The sequence below is a fragment of the Humulus lupulus genome, chromosome 5 (genome assembly GCF_963169125.1).
Source record: "Humulus lupulus chromosome 5, drHumLupu1.1, whole genome shotgun sequence".
NCBI lineage: Eukaryota > Viridiplantae > Streptophyta > Magnoliopsida > Rosales > Cannabaceae > Humulus > Humulus lupulus.
In genome coordinates, this window is record NC_084797.1 from 81,683,536 (window position 1) to 81,693,656 (window position 10,121).

At 33.3% G+C, this 10,121-nt stretch overlaps 1 protein-coding gene and 1 long non-coding RNA gene across 3 annotated transcripts; both read right to left on the reverse strand.

The window, feature by feature from the left end:
* Positions 1-3,169: 3,169 nt before the first annotated feature.
* LOC133777482 (uncharacterized) lies at positions 3,170-9,846 on the reverse strand. Of its 2 annotated transcripts, none has more exons than XM_062217111.1 (12): positions 9,548-9,846; positions 9,325-9,433; positions 9,086-9,161; positions 8,731-8,827; positions 7,052-7,154; positions 6,794-6,927; positions 6,514-6,691; positions 6,255-6,409; positions 4,970-5,179; positions 4,423-4,770; positions 3,670-3,796; positions 3,170-3,484 (listed from the first exon to the last, which is right to left on the reverse strand). In XM_062217111.1, exons 1-12 carry the CDS (start codon positions 9,683-9,685, stop codon positions 3,333-3,335), a joined length of 1,827 nt encoding a protein of 608 aa, XP_062073095.1. In that variant the 5' UTR covers positions 9,686-9,846; the 3' UTR covers positions 3,170-3,332. The 2 variants fall into 2 exon arrangements, with proteins under 2 accessions (XP_062073095.1, XP_062073096.1); XM_062217112.1 differs by having other exon boundaries at positions 9,554-9,845.
* LOC133777483 (uncharacterized) lies at positions 5,882-6,248 on the reverse strand. The gene is made up of 2 exons (XR_009868613.1): positions 6,140-6,248; positions 5,882-6,056 (listed from the first exon to the last, which is right to left on the reverse strand). It is a non-coding gene; the product is annotated as an uncharacterized LOC133777483 (long non-coding RNA).
* Positions 9,847-10,121: the final 275 nt, after the last annotated feature.

The window sequence follows — 10,121 nt, forward strand, 5'->3', positions numbered from 1 at the left end:
ATATTGTTATTTATATTATAATTATTTATATTGTGTTATTTATAATTATAATTATAATATTGTCATTTATATTATAGTTATTTATATATTGTTATTTATAATTATTATATATATTATAGTTTTTTATATTGTTATTTATAATTATAATATTGTTATATATATTATAGTTATTTATATTGTATTATTTATAATTATAATATTTATGTATCTTTAATTTAGTAGATATAGATATAATTATTGTATTTATCATATTGCATTTATTATACGTTACGATTATCTTACAATTTCATAGACAAATCAACAAAAACTCGGCAAAGTCATGAACAAAACCCAGCAAAAACATAAACAAAAGCCAACAAATAAAGAATAAAAATAAAGGGCAAGAACAACCAAACCAGCAAGCCCCTCGCCCAGATCCACCGTCGAATTTGAGCCCTACCGTCACACCCAGCCCAGATCTTGCCCAACCCAATCCCCTCACAACCAAGCCCTTGCCATAAGGTTCAAACTTGTAATCAAGTAAAATATATAGTCTAAAATAGTATAAATCCTTTTAGATAAATTATTTGTTAAAAAATTGTTTTATTAAAATATTTATAAAACTCTTTCAGTTTTTTATCAAAAATAAATTATAAAACCCGATGCTTTTGAAAATTTCATAGAGTTTTTTTCAATAAAAATATGTTATTTGTATTTAATAAATTAAAATTTAGGTTTTCAGTTTAGGATTTAGTGTTAATTTTAATTTTTGTTTATTAAAAGTACTTTTTAAGTTTTAATTAATTATTTTACTAATTAATTATTTATTAGAATTTTAATTTGTTTTATTTTATTTTATTTTATTTTATTTTATTTTATTTTATTTTACTTTTTTAAATAAACTAATTTATAAAAAATAAGAGTATTTGAGTCATATTAAAAAATATTTGACCAAAATTAATTTTAGAAGCCAATTTTTAACTTTTTTTTTACAATACAGAAAGTTTAAAAGTCAAATTTTTTTAACATAAGGTTCAAACTTGTAATCAAGTAAAATATATAGTCTAAAATAGTATAAATCCTTTTAGATAAATTATTTGTTAAAAAATTGTTTTATTAAAATATTTATAAAACTCTCACTTTTTTATCAAAAATAAATTATAAAACCCGATGCTTTTTGAAAATTTCATAGCAATGGTGGTGATGGATTTCGGTTTGAAATAGAAAAAAGAAGTGCGTTAGTTGGGAATATTATGTAAGAGGTAAATTCCTTTTTAAATCAATGTTTTCTTGAAATTTCTCTTATTTACACCTCATTTTAGTATGTACTCCAGTATTTTTATTATTGGTTCTTTGATACAATATTCACTTATATAAGTATCCATTAATATACTTTTACATCAAATTTAGTTATTTTGCTAAGAAACTCGAGTATTATAATTTTTCTATATAATTTGACAACGATATATTAATTATAAAGAGGTTTAAAACTGGTCTATTTTTATATCATTTTAAATCAATTTTATTCCAAGCATGAGTTTGCTCTTCACACAATGGAAATTAATAAAAGTTAATAAAACGAAAACAGTTGAAACATAATGATTAAATATGAAAGGATTTTACTATCCTACTAATGTCGTGGTAGACGTGAAACCCTCTAAAAAAACGTATTTCTTGTGGAAGAATGTGCTATGGGGGAGGGACTTGAGGAAAGATGGAGCTCGGTGGCTTGTGGGTCAGGATGATACCGTTAGTATCATGGAGGATGTGTGGATTCCTAAGGATCATGCTGGTCGTGCTTACTCTTTTCGTGAGAAGCTGGAGGTTACTCAGGTGTGTGATATGAAGAATGATATGGAAGGGTGGAATGCTTCCCTCATTGAGGAATTGTTTGACCCAATGGAAGCTAAGGCGGTGCTCTCTATCCCTACTTCTTCCTTTGAGAGACCAGATCGTCTTATTTGGCATTTTACGGAGTCAGGTTACTATACTGTCAAAAGTGGGTATTGAAGTGAAGTGAAACAGTAGGGTATAGGCAAAGTTTCGTCTTTTTCAGGTCAATCTCTTTGGTGGAAATTTATGTGGGCACTATCTTTACCCCCTAAGGTAAAAAAAATTGTTTGGAAAGCGGCACTTAATTTTCTACCTACCTATGCTAATTTGATGAGACAAGGTCTCTCTTCTCCACCTGTGTGTCCTATTTGTTGTCAAAATAATAAAACCACTCTTCATGCTCTTTGGAGGTATCCTACTCTTAAGAATATTCGGGGTGAATGGCTTTTAAAAGGTTTGGATTCCTCTTTCTATGAAGTTCTTATTGGATGTATGGAGATTCTTGAGAAAAAAGAGGTGGAGAAATTTTTTGTGTTGGGTTGGAGAATTTGGTATCGTTGTAACCAATTTGTTCATGATAATAAGCTTCTTGATGATGGTATGGTGGGTCCTTGGGTGCTGAATTTTCTATGTCGTTATCAAGAGGCACAAAGCCAAACCTGAATTGAGAAGGGTAGTGGTGGTTCCTCTACGCATACTACTGCTGCACAAGTGGTTCCCTTGGCTGATGGAGAGATGGGTGTTCATATAGATGCTGGTTTAGATGTTGATAAAGGGATGGTAGGTATGGCACAAGTGGTTCCCTTGGCTGATGGAGAGATGGGTGTTCATATAGATGCTGGTTTAGATGTTGATAAAGGGATGGTAGGTATGGGGGCGGTGGTGGTTGATAGCTTGGGGACTGTTCGTTGCTCTGCTGCAACTCCAACGACGGCGTCGTTAGCACCACATGTAGTTGAAGTAGCAGCTGCCCGTCAAGGGATGGTTCTCTGTATTTGCCTAGGCTTCCTTTGTATTCAGATCAGTACCGACTGTCTTCGTGTTTGTCTCGTGTTTGTCAAAGCATTATTCGTAAGGAGGCTTATCATTCAGAATATGGCATTGCTCTCCCAGACATTTATCAAGTGTGGAGCTCTTTCTCGTCTATTTCCATCTATCATTGTAATCGAGCTAGTAATTCTACTGCTCATTCCTTAGCAAAACTTGCGTTATGTTTTGATTCTCCTAGAGTTTGGTGGCCTGGTTTGCCTTCTTGCCTTTGGCCTTAAAACTCTTTATGTTTGATGTTTCTGCATTGAGGCTGTTTGCCTAATGAAATTCTATGAATTTTTACTCAAAATATATATATATATATATGTGAACGAGCAACTCCTCCATATTTTTGCATAGACCAAGTTAATTACAAAATTGTCACCAATGCCTCTAAAGTACAAATGACTTATTTTGCAAGGGAAAGCAGACCAACCAAAATTGAGCCACCCGTAACTGAATTCTTTCAAATGGTGGTATCAGCTTCGTCATCAATGCCTAAAGTGCCTCACATTTGTGAAGACAAGCGATACACCATACTTGTTGCAGCAGTCTATGGCATCCCCATCTCTGATGCTCCCCCCAGGCTCAGCAATAACACCAATTCCACTCTCACATGCTTCTTCCACAGCGTCTTTCCAAGCTGATCCAAAAACAAATATCATTTACGTCAACAGGGTTGCAATTTACTATACTATAAGACGTAGGTACAGATTTAAAAGATTGTGTCAATTATATCTGGTTTTAAGTTTATCACTAAATTTAGTCATTACTTAAATCTTGTCAATCTACCACCCATCAATGAAAATAGTGTGCGAGTAATATTACCAAATGGGAAGAAAGCATCACTAGCCAAAGCCGCTCCCTTGACCTCATCTCCGGCTTTCTTCAAAGCTATCCTTAAACTCTCCCGACGATTTGGCTGCCCACTTCCCATTCCTAACATACAGTTGTTCTGCCCAATTGACAAAAGATAAAAAAATTTGTCAAGGATTGAAGATTAATTAAACAGTTAGCAATTAATCAGAATTTTATCCTTCTGTTTGATGAAATAAATTCTGGATTTTGTTAGGAATTCAGATTTTACCAAGGAAAAAATTTGAGAGAAAATAATAGAAAAAAGAGAAAATATTCTCACAAAATTTCATGATAGTGTTCTAAATTTTATAAAATTACATTAAATTTAACTCTTACTTTTTCTAAAAGTATATAATCTCTTTTTTTTTAATCCAAACAAAAGAAAACAAAATTCTTTGGAACTCAATTTTTCCATCCCTAAAATCTGGGTTCCAACAGAGGAGGGTAAAGAATTTCATTTTCTCTGTTCGGATTAAAACAAAAAGTTGAGAAATCTTTATTTTTTTTTAAATTAAACTTAACTATAATATAATATTATAAAATTTTGGAACTAAAAATATATTCAAAAAAATCTCTTATAAAATTTTAGAAAAATATTTTCCTAAATATTTTATCTACTTTTTTCTCTCACAAAATTTTCATTGTAAAATACAATATCCAAACAAAGCCTAAATTAAAACACCAAAAATGGAAAAGAAACTAAATGGGTAGAGAAGTAACAACCTTTGCTATCACAATAGCATTGCTCTTGACATGCTTGACGCACAACCATGCAAACTCTGCATCACAAAGCTCACTTTCTTGTGGAGCCTTCTCAGAAACGACTTTAAATTGTATGTCCTCAGGGGTTATATCATCAGAGTCCTGGGCTAACCACCCACCACCAACCTGTCTAAGGGAAAGTTTTCCTTTCTCATTGTTTCTTGCCTCAAGGATCCTTAAAGTCTTTGATTTTCCACGGAGGATCTCAAGCCCTTTCTTTGTATACTTGGGCGCAACCACAATCTCATAGAACATCCTGGTTTCACCATCTGTTGGACTTCTGAATTCTCGGATTTCCTTAGCAAGAGCCTGAAACCCAAAATAAATAAATAAATAATAGAGCAGAACAAATAAACAGAAAATATTGACAAGCAACCCAAAGTGAGGGCTTCTCAAAGAATCAAAACAGATCCACTCGTCATTTAAATTTGCCAAAGAGAATGCTAATTAGACTTAGTCTAGACTTGAATAACTGAGCAGTAAAATAGGGCTGAAAGATTGAGCTGACCTCGTCAACTTCTATGTTGAAGGCAACAATACCACCAAATGCACTCACTGGATCTGCTTTTACAGCAAGTCTATAAGCTTCAAGGATATCATCACGAGAAGCTACACCACAAGGATTTGTATGTTTTACAACTACACATGTAGGTTTTCTAAACTCTGCCACACAATTCCAGGCTGCATCAGCATCTAAGTAGTTATTGTATGACATTTCCTGCACCCAAAAGATAATAGGTCGTAAACAATTGTGGTTTAACTGATTTGTATTTGTAATGAATGCAAGCAAATTATTGCCTGCACCCAAATTATTGCAAAAAAGATCCTAACACAAAACGTTACTGCATATAGTCACATTAGGAAACACAGACTCATAACTTTGGTTCTAATGGCAACAGCTTAACTGCCAAATTGAAGGGGTAAAAAAAAAAAAGCAGTTTGGTGAACCAGGAAAGATAGCTCCACAGGAGAAGCCAAGACCACAAATGATCCAAACATGCAAATTAAAACCTATAAGATAGCCAGTTATTGTTACTTGTCATTGAAAATATTCAATAATTTTTACGTTCATTTTTCTGATAAAACATGATTTTTTATTATTATTCTATACCTGATTAGCCTCAGCGAGAGTTTCAAATTTAAATTAGATAGTAACAGAAATTATTACTTAAGCCAGTGGTCATCAGATCAGTAAATTGACTTGAACTTTAAAGTTAATGATATAATATTGAAAGACCTCCCATCACCTACACTTATGCACGTAGGCATCTAGGTGGTCACCAAGCCACATCAGACACCAAGTCAGCATCACACAACACTTTTGCAGCTGGGGAAAGTTAGTTAGGCCTTGGGATTGTTGAGCTGGGCTATTATTTGGTACACAGGGTGTAGGGTGAGCTTGTTCTACTGTTGTGAGAAATAAATAGAAGAGTGGGATGTCATTTACATTTACAAGTGTGGAGAATTTTGGTATAGTTTTGTAACCTTTTGGGAGAGAACAAGGCTCTCGAATTCCTTGACAGCAATATAGACTCACAGTTTACCTTCTTCCATATTGCTGTACTGGTGTGTTGTGTGTGATTTGCAGGTTGACCCTATCAAATATATAAGTGCCTTCATTATCATATAAGATACATCTTCTAAATATCCACAAGCTGATCCAATCAAAGCTTCATACCTTACACTTAAGACTCCAGAAGTAACTTGTTGGACAAAATAAGCTTTGTAAATTGACATACATTAGATATTTACATCAAGCGGATCAGATGAACACAGTTGCATTTATCACTGACCTTCCCATGGTGTTGAATAGCAGTTGCAATACCACCACCATTAACTTCAGAAAGACTCTTATCAACATAAAATGCAGCCTTTTGATGAGGATTTTCACCATAACGAAGGGAGCTTTTAAGTGTCATGGGCACTGTGATATTAGGAGGAAATTTACCTATGACAAAATAAAGAAGGTTCTCAGTGTCAACATGAGACTGAGACAACAGAAGTAAAAAAAATGTATCTTTTATCTAGCAGAAACTATTTTAAACAAAATACCTCCAGTTGTCTGCTTCCACAACCACTCTGCAACTGCAGAATCGTAAGAAGCAACATGCTGAAAAGCCTTCCATGCAAGCTCTCTACGAAATTGTTGATTATCTTGGTTTCCTTTTAGAAATTCTAAAAGCGCGGGATAGTCTTGTGAATCAACAACAACCAGGACATCTTTATGATTCTGTTTGAATTCAGGAGACATATTTCAGCTCAGACAAGGCATATGCCTCACTATTTGACTCACAACCATTAGCAGAATGGCAAAATAATTCAAATGAAAAACCTTGGCAGCAGCTCTTATCATGGCAGGACCACCAATATCAATGTTCTCAATTCCATGTTCAAACTCAATTTCTTTAGTCGAAGTAACTGTATCATAAAAGGGGTACAAGTTCACCACCACAACATCAAATGCACCTGTAGAAAATATTACAAAAAGTATCAACCAAATGATATGTTGCAAATAATATAAGCCTGTCTTTTGTGAGTCAAAGACAAAAACTCATGCAAGTAGAGTGAATGGTCTTATAGGATAACTCACCAATTCCATGTTCATTTAGAGCCTCCATATGATGCTTTTGGTCTCTTCTAGCCAAAATACCTCCATGAATATTTGGGTGTAAAGTTTTTACACGACCATCAAGCTGTAATAGATAACTAGAATTATGTCTTCTCTACATGTTTAAGTATTACTATTTAAGAATATTTTTCTCAGAAAATACGAGGCTCCTCCCTATATTGTTATCTATCTGTGAGTTGACAACATTTACACACACACATAAGAAACAAAGCTTTTATATTATATAAAAAAGGGAAGAACAAAAAAAAGAAGACTGAATCACAGATTAGAGAAGACGATAAGGCAATTGCAACATTTTTTTAACAATAAATTTTGATATATAACAACCATATCTAACAAATGTCTATGACTGTTTGAATAAATTAGGTGGAAGCACTCAGCAACAAATAGAAAGTATTTGAGGAACCAACAAGAGCTGTATGTAGGGAGCTGATGGGAAAGGTTTATTTAAAAGCTGCTATGTTGAACACACAAAAATATTCTGGCAACAGCTTAGGTGAATAACAAAACTTAACTAAAAGGAATTGCTATTTACTAACCCGTGCTTCTATGCAACCTTTATACTTGAAATTATGATAGACCCCAATTAGGATGTCCAAATACAGTAGCAAGAACAGTAGGTAAAACAGAAAGATAGTAGTGTGATGAGAGGGATATTATTGAATAAAAACACACAAGCTAAAACACACAGGTATTTGAGAGACTTGCACTCTCCCAAAAGAAAATGCTCACTTAGTACAATTTACATACCCCTTTTTCCCTCGGCCTTTCCCCTTATACCCAATTAAGCATATTTTTCAAACTAACTCAACAATCCCAATGCAACTCAGGCCACTACACCTCCCACTGATGTTCCCAAACCACCCTCAGCGTATATGTGGCACTTTGGTTCCTCCTAGCATAGGTGAATTGTACCAAGGGTCTGTTAAATTATTTAAATTTTCCAACAAAACAAACTTCCCCACTAACCCACATTTTAACACAAAACAAAAAGAGAAAGAAAAAGGGGATATTACGGATTCCTTAAACATGTATTGCATACAAGCACAAAACTCTGAAGACGGAATAAGAAAGATATAAATAAATAAGGGAGTGAGAGAATGAGTATCATATTAACTTCTTTTACTACATTTATGAATGATCTGTGAAATGTTGAACATATTTCTATTAAAATTGCGGGAGAAAAAAAATAAGGTGCAGAACAAGCACAAAGGCCTCTTATGAAAGCTAGCTTCGTATGAAAGTAAAAGTATAAGTATTGGTTACTTTATATGTTCTGATCTTCACAGTCAAAATTAGAGAGTTCCTAAATCACCTCAGAAACTTGAAAAATAACACAGGGATAAAGGAAAAAAAAACAAAATACTAATTACTAAGAACTAACTTTATTAATAATTTAATTGATAAAAGACTAACATGTTTTGATTCAATTTTTATGTAATGTTTAAAAGTAGTAAATAAAAAACATGTTAAACAGTATTGAAGCATTAATTATGTTGACACAAATTCTAGGACAAAGATTAAAAGAAAAATATTAAACTACATAAGATCAAAACGAAAAATGTTAAACTACAAAGAAATTCACAACAGACAGCGACATCTAATAGAAAAAGGTAAATTCAAAAGAAGAACCAACTCACCATCTCAGGAAAACGAGTAAGTTGTTCTGCTTTTGTAACAGACACCCCAGCAGTTTCTAAAGCAGAAGCTGTCCCTCCAGTTGACACAATTGTGTAGCTTCAGTTAATAACAACAGATATCTTAATAGCTTACAAAATGGAAAATCTTTAAATCAGTCAAGTTCAATTATTACCAGGTACATTTTTATTCTGTCAACCCAAATCAAATAAAGTTACATTAATGCAAGTGAGAACTTTAGAAACAGACTAATTAACAGGAACCAAGCCAACATATTGACGAAAAGAAAGATATATTATGAAGCGATCATCCTAAATAATCAGAACAAGTATTAATCTTTTAAGGCCAAGAATTTACCCCAATTTCTGAAGCGCACCCCCCAATAAAGCTAGGTCTCTCTTGTCTGACAGTGATATTAGTGCCTGTTTATTACCTGAAAGAGCCCCAATATAAAATTAGATTGTTAAATCATCATGTAAAATCATATTACGTAATAAAAAACAAAACAGACAAACAGGAAAAGAAAAATAAAATCCAATTACATTAGAAACAAAAATCTAAAATATGAATAGCAAGTATCCCATATACATAGATACCAGAATGAGTTTCCACTGCTGTTTCATGTGCCACTGTTTCCTGAGCTGCCATTGCTTTGAAAGTAGCACACCGTGAGTGCAACAGGTACAAATACTTAGCTGAAGAAGGCTGCATTATAACATGGATAAAATTAAATGAAACGAAATCCACCCCCCCCCCCCCAAAACACCCAAAAACTATATATATGTATGTATAAAATATGTGTGTGTGTGTGTCTCACACCATTACCGGTAGAGGACACAGACGTCTTCTATAGGTATTAGAACAGTTTAGTCGAAGAAGATCGGTCTTGGGAACTGAAGGGTTCACTGCTCCAAGTGTAGCGGTTCTGTTGGGAGAAACCGCTGTTAAGCCAAACATATCTAGACAAAGGACAAAGGACAAAGGTGATGAGAGGTTGAGAGTAAAGGCCAACGAAGAAGAAGAGAACTAGGGCTTTTTTTGTTTTACATTAGAAATTAGTAGGGTTTTAGAGCTTTTTTTTTGTGGGGAGAGCTTTTTTTTTGTGGGGAGAGCTTTTTTTTTTTAAATAGCTCTATCTTCGTTTTTCTCGTAATACTCCTTTTCTTTTTCCAAAATAAGATCACGAAGGTATAAAATAAAATGATGATGATTCAAAAGGATAGGACGGTAAATCACAACCCGAAGTGATTTGTCGGACTACATTATACAGTATTATTAGTAAAATAATAATAATAATATTCTCATTTAGTAGATTATAATAAAACGAAACACAGATTTTTTTTTTAAAATGAAAAAATTACATATAATATCGTAAATTTTAAAAAAAATGAAA

Coding starts and splice junctions, on each gene's coding strand:
- LOC133777482 (XM_062217111.1), bottom strand. CDS start 9,685: ATGTTTGGCTTAACAGCGGTTTCTCCCAACAGAACCGCTACACTTGGA. Junction 6,692..6,793: donor TGATAAGAGCTGCTGCCAAG/GTTTTTCATTTG, acceptor GAATTCAAACAG/AATCATAAAGATGTCCTGGT. Junction 5,180..6,254: donor CTATTCAACACCATGGGAAG/GTCAGTGATAAA, acceptor TTTTGGGTGCAG/GAAATGTCATACAATAACTA.